Raw genomic sequence first — 14,472 nt, 5'->3', positions numbered from 1 at the left:
CAATCCACGGTTTCAGCGTCAGTGATGAAGTGGAGCAAGTAAGTTTAGGAGGAGCGATTGACGTTTCCAGAAAGGGCTTCTTCAGGGAAGAGACTTGGCAGACAGTCCCAGGATGCCTATGTCTCCTCCCCTGCGATGTTCTCTGTCTGTCTGTCTGTCCTATAGTTCTGTCTCAAAGTCCCTCCTTGAGGGCCGCAATCCAGTCGGGTTTTCAGGATTTCCCCAATGAATATGCATTGAAAGCAGTGCACGCACATAGAGCTCATGCATATTCATTGGGGAAATCCTGAAAACCCGACTGGATTGCGGCCCTCAAGGAGGGACTTTGAGACCCCTGGTTTATAGAATATCTGATCTGAGAGGAAGGGGTTACCTTGAAAGCTAATCACAAACCACATTAAGTTATCCCAATAATCTTTTTTCCCCATTTTGTTTTATTTCTGCATATTACCTAGAATGTCTGGGTAAGTGGCCAGAGGGGGGCGCTAGTTTCACGTCCCCCGCGTTAAAACGCAGGTGAACAAAAAAAACAAAACCAAAACCAACCACCCCTGCCCTCACGGGAGAAGTTCTTTTGCAACGTTTCCACCGCAAAACAATCTGGCAAACGGGGACGCTGAAAAGCGAGGGAGGAAGTGAAGAAGGGCAACTAGGATGAAGGGGCAGCTTTCGAAGTGCAACTGCCTAGCCCTACGATCACCTGGCAGTAGTTTGAATAGAAAGCACATCTTAAGAACGTGTTATAGACTTGTAGAACTGAAACCTCGCGCTTGGGGGGGGGGGGGATGGCATGCACCGCACTCGCGCTTGGGGGGGGGGCATGCACCGCACTCGCGCTTGGGGGGGGGGGGGCATGCACCTCACTAGTTACCTGCATTTTAAGCATTTTGCATGCAGGTAACCAGTGCAGGGGAGGCCGGGGGCGCAAACAGAGCGATTGCCCCGAGCCCCCCCCCCTGCATTAAGGGGTTCTAAGTCTTAAGGCACCTGCCCGGGAGCTTTGCGGATCCCCGGCACGTATAACACCGGCCGTACCCGAGGGGACGACCCCCCCCCCTCCCTCGCTTTCTCCCCAAACGGTGTTGGCGGCCTGGGGGGGGGGTCGGAGAAAGACGCAGCTCGAGGTGCACCACCGACACCCTTAAGCAGACCGTGCAATCCCCCCCCCCCTCCCGAGGAGCACGGGTGGGGCGGGGGAGGGGATTTCAAAGAGAAGCGGAGCCCAGGCGGCCGCGAGCCGATGGAGCCCACGTGACGCGATTCCTGGAAAGTTCCTGGAAAGCGGCCTTTTTTGCATGGTGGCGGAGGGGGAGGGGAGAGCCGGGGCGGCGTGAGAAGCGGCTCCCGGGAGCAGATGCGGCCGCTCACATCCTGCCCAGCTGCCCTCCGGCTAAGCGTTTTCCCGGCGCCCGGGGGATGAGCCCCGGCCCCCCGCCCCGGACTCTCGGTGGGTGCGGGATGCAGCTGGTGCAGTGACGGCGGCGCAACCTCCGTGGCTTTGTCCCTTCCTCAGCCCGTCTTCCTGCGCTCCTGATCCCGGTCGATCCCCCTCCTATGCTCCCGCCAAGCGCCGCCGATCTCCGCCTCCGGATCTTCCGCGGTGCCCCGGGAGGGGGGGGAGAGATTTTCTCTTCTAAGAAATGCAAATAATTCCTCGGGTTGAGATCGGGAGCGATCGGACGCATTTGGGGGGGATCTAACACGATCTGCCATCGACCCGCCAATTAGACCCAGATTTTTAAACAATCGATGCCCCCGGACGAGGTTTCTCCGAGAGAATCGAGCCGCCCGAGAAGAAAGAGGTAAGGGGCAGAAGTGGCATCTTTCGTGGGTTGGCTCTGGAGTTCTTCGAAAGGATCGCGTTAGTCTGGATCCCTCGACAGCAAGCACTTGCTCCAGAGATGGGGGGGGGGGGGGGGGGGGGGCATTAAAAAAAAAGGCGCCTCCGCTGGATTTTGTTGCAAGAAACAAACGCGGCGGTCGCCCTTGCACTGTCCCTCGTGGATATCCGTCTGGCTCGGTGAATTGCAAGAATTGCCTTTTTAATTTGGGTGTTGCAAACTGTGCGTCTCCCCCCCCCCCCTTTTTAATTTGCAAATGAAATCTTACTTCCAACATGCACTGATCACCTTGTTAATTAGTGTCTCATTGGGAACTTTTGCAGGTTAGACGTCTACAAAGTGCGTTTATCTGAGACGCTGCGCGTCTTTTAAATTTGCAGCGGCGTTAAATTTCGCTCCTTTTATTAAGACGAAATATTATTTTCATCTCTGTTTTGCGGATTTGATATATATTAATTCTTATTCCCCCCCCCCCCCCTTCCATTCTAGGAGAAGCTTCTCGTTCGAGTTCCTTTTTTAAGACTAAGCTTTCTTGGGGACGCTCTGGATTGAGTTTTCCGTCTGGTCTCTACCGATGAACGCTACTTTTCTGGACGCTCAGTCTTTCCTTTGCTGGGCGGAACTTCTCACATGCGAACTGGATCTTCCAATGACCCCGCGATCTGTGGAGACCCCGGACAGCGCGGAGGGCGACCTGGGCCCGGTCAGTCCCCTGGTCCCGGAGGACCGCGTCGCCCTAGCCATGGACGAGCTGAGGAAGTCAGGTAGGGGTTAAGGCGCTTTGCTGAATAAATAGTCCAGGTTGACCGCACGGGACTTGGGTGATCCCTCCCGGGGTAGCTATTTTAAAAGCGACTCACGTTCTGCTAGTTCTAGAACTTTATAAAAATATAGAATGTAAAAGGTTTGGGGGGGGGGGGATGGGTTTTTTTTTAATGCACGGTATTGCTAAAGATAAATTAGGGGCGATACGATTACCCAATGTTATTGTAATGGGATCCGCCTGCTAAAGTAAAAGTGAGGCATGGGTTTGTATATCTTCCGGCATTACCGTAGGTTTTTTCTACTCCCTTGATTGAGGATAGATGTTTCTAGACTTCATATTTGGTGTAAGTAGTGACTCCCCCCCCCCCCTTGTAATCAAAATTGGTGTATTACACACAAGAACTGCAGTAAAATTGCAACGCAAAACTGCAGAAAATGTACAAGGGTAAGGGAATTTAGTCAAAAGTGTAAAAATCAATAAAAAGTAATCAGAATAAAAATTGGTATCCAGAAATTAGTTCTTGCCATAAGACATGCCGGCCCCGGCATCAAGAACTAATTTCTGGATACCAATTTTTATTCTGATTACTTTTTATTGATTTTTACACGTTTGACTAAATTCCTGTACCTTGTACATTTTCTGCAGTTTTGTTTTTGGTGTATATCTGGAAAGAAATGTTTTAGCTTAGCTCAGGGGTGTCAAAGTCCCTCCTGGAGGGCCGCAATCCAGTCGGGTTTTCAGGATTTCCCCAATGAATATGCATTGAAAGCAGTGCATACACATAGATCTCATACATATTCATTGGGGAAATCCTGAAAACCCGACTGGATTCGGCCCTCAAGGAGGGACTTTGAGATCTCTGCCCTAGGCAACCATCTCGTTTGGCCTAGTGGTTTGGCCCTACAACGTATCTTATTTTGGGGAGGCGATTTCTTTGGCTAAGTCGGAATGTGGTTAGGATATACCTCGGTGGACCTTTCTGGCAGTTCCAAGTTGCCAATGGGTTGCATTTTCCCCCCCCCCCCCCTGTCTGTCACGTGGACAACTCCAATTGCCGGAGTTTAAAGCCTGATTAGTGCCTCGGAGGTGGTGACTTGTTTTGTTTGTGCCCGGATTCTTGTAACTCGTTTACTCCGATTTAGCTTTTTTTTTGTTGTTGGCTCGTCGGTGTAGACGCTGGTAGCAGAAACGCTATTAAATGGTCCACGGACAGACCTGTCTTGAATCTTGGGATTTCTGCTGAATAGGTCGCATCACGGATGTCTCCGTGGGTTCCAAATCCACCCACCCACCCCCTCCGCCCGGGCGATTTTGGCCTTCCAAATCTTGATATACCCGAATTAGCAACCGGTTTAAACTTTTGAACATTCCAAGTAATCCGCCGCCGCCTCCTCCACCTCCCCCTCCCTTAGATCTACTTAGAGAAAATAGTCTTGTGCAAAGAAATTTTCTAGTCTCAAACTTTAAGTAAATCAATTTGAAAAGTCCCGATCCTGCTGCAAGATGAAGGCTTTTAAGACAGAACAAACTGCAACCATCCAGACGAAATGAACTTAAAAAAAAAAAATCTCCGGTTGCTACGTTTTTAATTCAAAGGCCTAATTCGCTAGTGCAATGCTGCAGATCCGCCTTCATTTAAACTTATTTGTTATTTCTTTCTTCTTTTTTTTTGGGGGGGGGGTAAACTAAACTGAAATAAAGGCGATAAGTGTACAAAAATTGCATTTTGTAGTATAACGCATCCGATAGGTGTGTGCTCTTCTCTTTTTTCTTTAATAGGCTAGATTCACTAAAGTCCGCAAATCGCTCCGATTCCTCTCCTATCCGTTTCCGAGTCATTCTGGCCGATCGATTCAGTAACGCTTGCCCATGCAAATGATCAAATCGTAAATACGCCCCCCCCTCCCATGCGCGCGCACGTCTCGCCATAACATCGATCGACGCGCCTGCGCACTGTCTCCTTGTTGGTTTTGAAGCACATAACACATGCGCTAGCTCTTTAGGACGTCACCGCGTAGAAATGGGGCGGGGTTTAATCGTGGACATTGTTGGCGGGTTCTGAATGCGCCTACCGCAAAGCATTGTTGTCGTAAAAAAAATGTAATATGAGAACTGTAGTTTTTACCGACCTCTCCTTGGCCTACTCGTGTTCCAAAAGAAGCAGATAGCGTAGCTGACGAGCGCCGTCCGTTTCTCTCAGGAAAAGAACTAAGTTGCTAGAAGGCACAACAGTTAACAGCAGTTGAATGCGCTGTGATCACGCGCTGTTGTATACAGCCTATAAATCCTGGGAGGCTGTGCAGCTCTTTCTGCCGTGAAGCACGAAGCAACCAAAGGCAACCCCGTGACGTCAGATGCACGCGACAATCTAGCGGGAAGAAAGGGGGGGGGAAGGATAGCTGACCCTTAAAAGTTATTTTTGATTTGCACGGGGTTAATCTGCGATTTTCTTGCCATGTGCATTACAAATCTGAGATTCACTCCCGCGCTCACTATGCGCATTCCCCCCCCAAAAAATATATTTCTAACGCATATATACATGAAAGTTTACATATATTTAAAGTTTAGATATATTTTGGATTTTTTACGGGGTAGATATATATTTTTAATGGGGTTCTTAACATGCACGCGGCAGTTGCTAGGCAGGAATAGTCGGCGAGTATGCAAAGCGACTGGTACTCAGCAGTCGAAACTTTTTGGATCGGAAAGACCAGTCGGTTTGGACCAAATGGTTTCATGAATCGGTGCCTTAAGAAATTTACATGCCTTTTTACTCATTTGCATGTGCAGATCGGATCGGGTGTGGGTGGGGTCTGGAGGAAGATTAGTGAATCGAGCCGTCGTCGGAAATTGAGCGCAAACCTATCGGTGTTTGCTTAGTGAATCTAGCCCAAAGTTCCCTCACTCCCTCCGTGGGAAAACTGGCACAGTTATGTGTGTGTGTGTGGGGGGGGGGCTCTTGGCTTTAATAATAACTTTATTTTTGTATACCGCAATACCACGAGCAGTTCAGAGCGGTTTACAGAGGAAGAGACTGTACTTAGACAGCGATGTTACAGAAGAAAAAAACTTTCAAATTACATTGGTAAGCCGAGAGTAGTTAGGTATATCCGGAAATGTTTCAGAGATGTTATAAGGCAGGAAGGAGTCAGAGAAATTTATCAAAGAGATAGGCTTTAATTGATTTCCTGAAGGATTGGTAGGAGGGTGAATTGGAGATGAGGGTGGTTAGACATTTATTCCATTTGCCTGCTTCAAATGACAGTGTTCTATCAAGGAATCTCTTATAGGTACAGCCCTTCAGGGAGGGGAAGGCGAATTGATAGGCATTACGTGTGCAAGTGGTGCCTGGAAATTCAAAATGGTGCGACAGATAGATTGGGGATGAACCTGTTATGGCTTTGAAGCAGTAGTAGTCCTTAGAGCTTTGCTCTCTGTTAATTGGTCCTAGTGGACAGTAAAAATATACTGTAATACCATTATGGAAAAAGCCAGCAATAGTTGGAAGCACCAATATGTCTTAGAAACGTTTGTCAGAAAACATTTAATTTTTGTGAAACCTTGGTTAGAAAACTTGTTGCAGGACTATATATATACTAGTGTTTAAGCCCGTTACATTAACGGGTGCTAGAATATATGCCTGGTTTATTTATGTCTCTCTCCCTGCTCCTGTCTCTTTCTTCCTTTCTTTCTGTCTCTCTCCCTCCTGCTATTTTTCTCTCTCTCTCCCTGGCACCCTTTGTCTGTCTTTCTTTCTGTCTGTCTCTTTGGTGCCCTGTCTATCTTTATTTCTGTCTGTCTCTCTCCCTGGCCTCCTTAGTCTGTATTTCTTTCTGTCTCTCTCTAGTCATTAAGCCTGTTATATTAACGGGTGCTAGAATATATGTCTGCCGGTCTTTCTGTCTCTCTCCCTCCCGCTGTGTCTCTCTCTCTCTCCCTGACCACCTTTCTCTGTCTGTCTTTCTATCCCTCTCCCTGCCCCTGTGTCTTTCTTCCTCCCTCCCGCTGTCTGTCTGTCATTATTTCCCTCCTTTTCCATGTGCAGCAGCATGTTCACCCCATTTCAGCAGCAACAGCATTTCCCTCCTTCCCCCCCACTTTTCTTTGCAGAAGCAGCAGCGGTATTTCCCTTCCCCTTCCCCTCCAGGTCCCTGTGAAGTAGTAGCAGCATTCCCTCCCCCCCACTTTCCTTTGCAGAAGTAGCAGTGATATTTCCCTTCTCCTCTAGGTCTCTGTGAAGTAGTAGTAGCATTCCCCCCCCACACACACACACTTTCCTTTGCAGAAACAGCAGCGGTGTTTCCCTTCCCCTCCAGGTCCCTGTGAAACAGTAGCAGCATTTTCCCCCCCCCCCCCATTCCCTTCTCTTACCGCGAGCTGTCCTGCTCCGTTCGGCCCCTCCCTTCCCTTAAGGCGATCTGGCCTGCTCCGTTCGGCCCCTCCCCCTTCCCTTCCCGCGGTCTAGCCTGCATTCCAGTAGCTGGAGTCCTGTTCTTTTTTGGCCCCCGCTTCCCTTCCCGCGGGCTGGCCTGCTGCGGCTGAAGGATTTATTTAAAGTTTAAAAGTGCCGGCGGCGGCTCCTCTCACAATCCCTGCCAGCGTTGGAAGCCTTCTCCGACGCTGGTGCAGGCTCGTGAGAGGAGCCGACACCGCAGCTTGAGAGGTGGAGAGCAGGGAGTCCAGCGCTGACGGCCAGTTTGACGGAGTGAGGACGGGAGGGGGAGTCGCTGCCGAGACCGCTATGTTAGACGGAGTGAGGGACCCTTGTATGCGCGCATGCGCACTCTGCCGACCACGGAACTACATATCAGGCAACACGGTGGTAGAGTGAGCATGCGCGTTTTATTATATTAGATTAAATTATTAATATTATTAATATAAAAGATTAATATTATTTAGCGTTTTATTATATTAGATTAAACTCGGGCAATTTCTTTCAGTAAGCATTGTAAGATTTTTCTCTTTTCCTGGATATTAATCAAAAATTAAACTTCTTTCACTGGCAGTTTTTTGTTGAAACAATTCTCTTGCTGACACAGACCTTATTCTTAAATTGTCTAATAAAAAAACCCTTTTGACACCTTTTGTGCAGAACTTGAATTTCCATTTAAGCAGGGCTGCTGCTAACCCAGAAATGCAGTAAATCAAACAATCTTTCACACCCTATTTCTTAGAATTAATAGTCCCAGCATTTTTTAAAGCAGCTCTGCGAACCAGGGTTGTAAAACTTAACTCTTGGCTCCTCCTTTTCCAATTCGTTGGTTTTCTATTGTCTTCTAATGTGTTTTTATTCTTTCTACTTTGTGTATAATGCTGTGCTTAAATTGATGTACAGTGGTACCTTGGTTTACGAGCATAATTCGTTCCAGAAGCATGCTCGTAATCCAAAGCACTCATATATCAAAGCAAAATTCCCCATAGGCCGCCACAATGTAAACTCAAACGATTCATTCCATAACCAAGGTTTTTCCTATGGTGGCTCAGGTGTGGGTACCTGCCTGAATGATGTCTGGGTGCCGCAGCCCCTTCAGCAGGGTCACTTCCTTCCGTCAGGGTCCCCGTACAGCTGCCCCCTACTTCAGGACGATGCATCTCCTCCGTCCTCCACCAGGTTGTACCGGTTCCTCACTGGCATGTCTCGTCTCCCCTCCCCTCTCAGCAGCACAGTCAGCGAAGCCCCAACCCCTCTCTTCTACTGCTGCCGGCACCGGCGGTGAGGCTTGCAGGAAAGGACAGCCCCAGGCTGGCGGACATGGTGCATCCATCAGCTCCTTCTCAGCCCTTCATCAAAGCCAGGCAACATGGAGAACAGTAGATTTCCCTCTCCGTTGATTTCTAGGGTATGCTCCTATACGACCGCAGCTCACCGGCACCTTCCCTCTCTGTTAATTTCTGGGGCATGTTCCTATACAGCTGCAGCTCACCGGCCTGTGCTCATTGGTTAAAAGTGAGCGCACGTGGCTGGGGGTGTTACTGGTGGCGGAAGGGGAGGGAGTTGAGAAAGAAAAAGATTGCGTGGAACGTAGTCGCCTGCGCGCGAGAAGAGCACCTGCCAATTGACAAAGGGAGCGTGCTGGGAGTGTGAGGAGTAGGGAGGAGACTGCTTCCGTTATCGGGCCGGCTTAATGGTTCATAGACATCCCCGCGAAAGACAAAGGTGCGCGCTGACAACTGAGCGCAAGACGGAGGCGCGCGCCGAAGAAAATTACAGTTTTTAGGGGCTCCAACGGGGGTTTTTGTTGGGGAGCCCCCCCCCAGTTTACTTAATAGAGATCGCGCCGGCGTTGTGGGGGGTTTGGGGGTTGTAACTCTCCACATTTTACTGTAAACTTAACTTTTTCCCTAAAAACAGGGAAAAAGTGAAGTTTTCAGTAAAATGTGGGGGGTTACAACCCCCCACAACGCCCCCACAACGCGGCGTGATCTCTATTAAGTAAAATTGGGGGGTTACAACCCCCCACAACGCCCCCACAACGCGGCGTGATCTCTATTAAGTAAAATTGGGGGGTTCCCCCCACGCCCCCCCCCCCCCGTCGGAGCCCTAAAATCAGTAATTTTCTGCGGCGTGCACCTCCGCGCTGCGCTCAATTGTCTGCGTGCGCCTTTGTCTCGGCGCGCTTTTGACCTGACACCGGCTTAATTCACTCTGTATCAGGACAGCACTCGGTTTGCAAGGTAAGATTTTTGGGAGTGTTATGCTCGTCTTGTAAAACATTCACAAACCACGTTACTCGCAAACCGAGGTTTGACTGTATTAGATATGTATTTCTACAAAAATGAACAAGGTGCCAGCACTGCGCTCTTGAGGATAAACATCCATTCCACTAAAGTGGTTTAAATTCTAACATAAAAAACAGTGTCTGATTTATTGAGCACATCTGACTATTCCTGTGAATTTGAGTGGGGTGGTGGGGAGAGACCTTAAATGTTCTCAGCAATTTGGAGACCAGAGTCAGAAAAAATGGGTTGTTGATAGCAAGCTCCTCTCCCAAACACACACACGCCTTTTTATTTATTATTTTTTTTTTTTAACAAAACCACGATAACGGTTTTTAGCACAGGCTGGCACTCTGAATGCTCTGCGCTGCTCCTGACACTCATAGAGTTCCTATGATCATCGGGAGCAGCTCTCTCATGATTTCCAAAATTGATTACTGCAATGCCCTATTCAAGGGAATAGCTCAAAATGAAATCAAGCGTCTACAAATTATTCAGAATGCTTCTATCAAGCTCATATTCAAAGCCAAGAAGTTTGATCACGTAACACCCCTTCTCAATAAAGCGCACTGGCTTCCAGTTGCTCACCGGATAACATATAAACCAGGGGTCTCAAAGTCCCTCCTTGAAGGCCACAATCCAGTCGGGTTTTCAGGATTTCCCCAATGAATATGCATGAGATCTATGTGCATGCACTGCTTTCAATACATATTCATTGGGGAAATCCTGAAAACCCGACTTGATTGCGGCCCTCAAGGAGGGACTTTGAGATCCCTGATATAAACTATGTTTGCTCACATTCAAATCCCTTCTTTACAAAACTCCAGCTTTCATTTATAAGTTATTAATTCCATATACTTCCAATAGAACGTTAAGATCTACTGAACTGCACTTGCTGACGATTCCCTCTCTTAGAATTATTAATACTAGACGGCAATTGATTTTTTCTGTTACAGCCCCCCAAACTTGGAACTCACTTCCTATTCACTTGAGGGAAGAACACAACTTAGAAAAATTCAAAAGTAAACTAAAGAGCTTTCTTTTTAAAGACACCTTTAAAAATTAGCCGTTTAGTCTTCCAACCAATTTTACTTTTTCTCTCTAATTTTATTGAAGTAATTTTTAACTTCCCTTTCCTTCTGTATCTCCCTTATATGTCTCTTTAACTTTTAAATAATTTGTAGTTCTTATCCCTCTCTTCCCTTATGTTCTTAGTTTTGTTACATTTGTCAATAATCTTGTCAGACCTGATTTTTGTTATTTATTGTATTGTTCCCCACATTTTGTAATTTTAATTATGTACATCGCTTAGAATTATGATTAAGCGATTAATCAAATCTCCATTAAACTTGAAACTCAGAGCATTCAGCGCACTGGCCTACGCTAAAAATCGCTATTGTGGTTTTGTAAAAAGTGTGTGGGGGGGATTAATAACTTTTTTGTAGCAGTGGCACCTCCAAATGATTTTGAATGGGCTTCTATAGCCTTAAAAAGTTTTTTACGTAACAAAATCTAAGAAGGGTGGAGGCAAATGGTCAAATATTGATCAGCAAAAAGAGAAGCCAGCCTGCTGATATGAAGAATTATTACAGTTCCTTAAAAGATCTGATTATTGCTACTTGCCTGCTTTCAAGAGGATCTCAAGAAGGGGGGTACAGGTCAAATAAAAAGAAGTCATACTTTTTTTTTTCCTAGAAAACATTTACCCTCAAATTCTATTAAAAAATTTTTCCATTCACAATTTAATTGAATAACAAGCTGGTGCCAGCAATTAGCATAACCCTTTAATTGGCAGATTGTGAAATGACCGCTTTACATAATTTGATGTTGAACGAGAACAACAGTGCCAAGTAACAAGCATTTGGAGATGCAAATTAGAGAATGACACGGGGCCAAATTTGTCCCTGTCCCATCCCCGTGAGTTTTGTCGTCCTGTCCTTTGCCCATTCCTGTAAGCTCTACCTTAACCGCACAAGCCTCAAACACTTAATGATTACAAAGTGTTTGAGGCTTGTGTAGATGAGGACGGAGCTTGCAGGAAGGGGGCAAAGACAGGAAAAGAACTCTCCAGGACGGGAAAATGGGTTCCCATGTCATTCTCTAATGCAGATCTCCCATGAGAGCCATCGAAACACATGTTGCTTCTGAGCAGCAATACCAACTAAAGGGTTAATAAGCAGTTGGTGCTAATTACAATCAAGTTATGCAAGTAAATCTAGGTGCAGGATCCGCATCTAAACTTCACACGCGACTCAAAGGAGGCGCAGAAATGAGCGGATAGGGGACATCACTTTCAGTTGCGCGTGTAATTATAGATCGGGTATCTGCACGTAAACTAAGGCGCAGACATTTGCATTCTGTTTTTCCATTGGTGCATATGGCTACACTTAAATTTAGGCGCCCAGTCACTAGGTATAAGCGCTATTTTATAAACCACGCTTAACTTTAAACGCAGCTTATAGAATACCGCTTTGTGGGCCTGATTCTGGAAATGGCAACCACCTCAGTAGGCACCTGCGAAACGGTGCTAACCATGTGTTCTAATCGCCATGTCCAGAATCGTGTCTTCTTCTACAGATGCATTAAAAGAAGGCCAGATTTTTACAGGCCTACATCTAAAGTGACTGACTCATGCCTATGGACGCCTAAGACCACTTTGGCGTAAACTACACCTACACCAGCCTTGGGCGTCCATAGGCATTCCTAGATGTCTCCGTACACGTGCGAATAACACCTACGCTGTAGGCGTCCTTCACCCCATCACTTTAAAAGATGCGTCCCAATTAGACGGCATTAAGATGCCTACTGCTGCCTACCATTGGGATGCCGTCTTTAGAATCTGGCCTTTTGGCCGCCAAATATGGAATTTAGCTCTTAATGAATAAAATCATGAAGTCTTAAGTGTCTTAAGAAATTTATTGTGTGTGTGTGTGTGGGGGGGGGGTTCATTTTGTGAAATGAGTCACATCGCATCCATCACCTCCCTAGTAACTAAAGCTTATGTTAGTGTTTGTAAAGATGGCCTTTTTCTGCTCCAACAGGATGGTACTGGGGCAGCATGAACGTCAACGAAGCCAAAGAACTGCTCCAAGATGCCCCCGCAGGAACTTTCTTGCTCAGAGACAGCTCCCACGCCGAATACCTCTTGACAATCTCCGTGAAGACAACGGCAGGACCAACTAACTTGCGTATAGAATATCAAGAAGGCAAGTTCAGATTGGACTCTATTTTCTGTGTCCGAGCAAAGCTCAAACAGTTTGAGAGTGTTGTCCGCCTTGTGGAATACTATGTCCTTCTGTCCAAGGATCGCAAAACTGAGTCCGAATCGCTTCCAAGTAGGGCTGTGCACTTTTGGTTGACTAGGCCCCTCTATGCCTCAACACCATCATTACAGCATCTCTGTAGACTTACAGTCAACAAATACACCAGGAAGATATGTGAGTTACCGTTGCCTACAAGACTAAAAGATTATTTAACAGAATATCAGTACCATGTATAGAAAACCCTTGGAAGAATACAGCTTTGGATGCTGCTATCCTAATGGTAATGAAACATCTGGGAGTCAGGTATACATGTGGAATTTCATGTGAAAATGAGCCTGATCAGTAGCTTCACTTTTCAAGAAAGTCCTTTCTATTTGTTTTATATAGAATTGCCTTCATCGTCCAACAATGGTAGACGGCTCGAGCCAACTGGCAGAGCTTGTGCAGTAAATCTCAAATCTCCTACCAAAATCGGCAACTGTTTTGGGAACGGTTACTGACTAATGAATTCAGAAACATGTAAAAACTTCCCCGATACCTTTTTAATATAAAGCACAATAGTAATCCTGTTCCGTATCTTATTATCCACTTTATTTCCTGATGCAGAAGTTATTTACCAAATGTACACAGTATTGGTTCTGTATCAACCTGTATGTAGTTCCGAGAAGAATCTGGTCTCTTGCTGTATTCATGGGTTTACCTTTTGGCCAGATCTAGAGGACTGCTGACGCAAAAACTTTAAAATTGTTCTTGTCTGTTGACTGCTGTTTCGTTAACAGCAGATGGCTGCTTTCTACAATGTAGAAACACATTTTTCAATGTATTTTTGTATGAGCATAAAATTATTTGCCTATTTAAAGTGTATATTCATTGATGTATCAAGACTATACAATAAAACTTATGTAAGCATACATAGGTTCTGGTTTTTTGTGTTTTTTTTAAATAGATGAGTGCTATCTGAGAGTTCAAGCTGCTTTTAAGGCCCGATTCTGTATAGTGAACCTAAAAAATTGGCGCCAACTAGTATGGCGCTAAGTACAATTCTATAAAAGTTGGGCGCATCACTTAAGTGGGTTTAGACATCGCTAGGCATTCTAACTTGAGGCGTACCCTATTTATGCTAGGGTTTTCTTCACCTAAATACTTGCACCTAAGTTAGGTGCCTAACTCGCATGCTTAAGATCCGCCTCTAACCACACCCCTTTTAGGTAGGTGCTTTGGAATAGGCACCTACTTATAGAATCATTTAAGTTAGGTACCTTCCAATTAAGTCCAATTAAAGCCAATTAAGACTGTTAAGTTATGTGCCTACAGTGGCTAAATAGTAACCTCAAAAAGTAGTGCTCAGGAAACCTTACACACTCCAATGGGAATTCAGATTCCACTGTACTCAGAACAAGTCAGTGGTGTTGGAATTCTTCACCATTCCCTTTACATGGAGAGTGAAAAATATTTTTTGTGGAGATACATTTTTGTTCTTTTTTTCTCTTTATTACATCCTTGTATATTCTACATCCCAATAACTTATAATAGCTTGAAAAGCATATATATCGAAAAGGAATTAAAAGTGTATCACTTAGCTTAAGATCCTTATCGGTTCCCCTTCCCGACGCGTTTCGGATCTTTTTCAAGGTCGGGGGTCCCCCGACCTTGAAAAAGATCCGAAACGCGTCGGGAAGGGGAACCGATAAGGATCTTAAGCTAAGTGATACACTATTAATTCCTTTTCGATATATATGCTTTTCAAGCTATTATAAGTTATTGGGATGTAGAATATACAAGGATGTAATAAAGAGAAAAAAAGAACAAAAATGTATCTCCACAAAAAATATTTTTCACTCTCCATGTAAAGGGAATGGTGAAGAATTCCAACACCACTGACTTG

The 14,472-nt window shown here is 45.8% G+C and overlaps 1 protein-coding gene across 2 annotated transcripts; it reads left to right on the top strand.

Moving 5' to 3' along the window:
* The first annotated feature begins 950 nt into the window (after window positions 1–950).
* Window positions 951–13,492, top strand: SOCS2 (suppressor of cytokine signaling 2). Of its 2 annotated transcripts, none has more exons than XM_033953074.1 (3): window positions 951–1,447; window positions 2,331–2,605; window positions 12,366–13,492. In XM_033953074.1, exons 2-3 carry the CDS (start codon window positions 2,416–2,418, stop codon window positions 12,821–12,823), a joined length of 648 nt encoding a protein of 215 aa, XP_033808965.1. In that variant the 5' UTR covers window positions 951–1,447; window positions 2,331–2,415; the 3' UTR covers window positions 12,824–13,492. The 2 variants fall into 2 exon arrangements, with proteins under 2 accessions (XP_033808965.1, XP_033808964.1); XM_033953073.1 differs by having other exon boundaries at window positions 952–1,802.
* The last annotated feature ends 980 nt before the right edge of the window (window positions 13,493–14,472 follow it).

Source organism: Geotrypetes seraphini, chromosome 7, assembly GCF_902459505.1.
Source record: "Geotrypetes seraphini chromosome 7, aGeoSer1.1, whole genome shotgun sequence".
Classification (NCBI taxonomy): domain Eukaryota; kingdom Metazoa; phylum Chordata; class Amphibia; order Gymnophiona; family Dermophiidae; genus Geotrypetes; species Geotrypetes seraphini.
This window is presented reverse-complemented; position numbering and strand designations above follow the sequence as displayed.

Coding starts and splice junctions, on each gene's coding strand:
- SOCS2 (XM_033953074.1), top strand. CDS start 2,416: ATGAACGCTACTTTTCTGGACGCTCAGTCTTTCCTTTGCTGGGCGGAA. Junction 2,606..12,365: donor GGACGAGCTGAGGAAGTCAG/GTAGGGGTTAAG, acceptor CTGCTCCAACAG/GATGGTACTGGGGCAGCATG.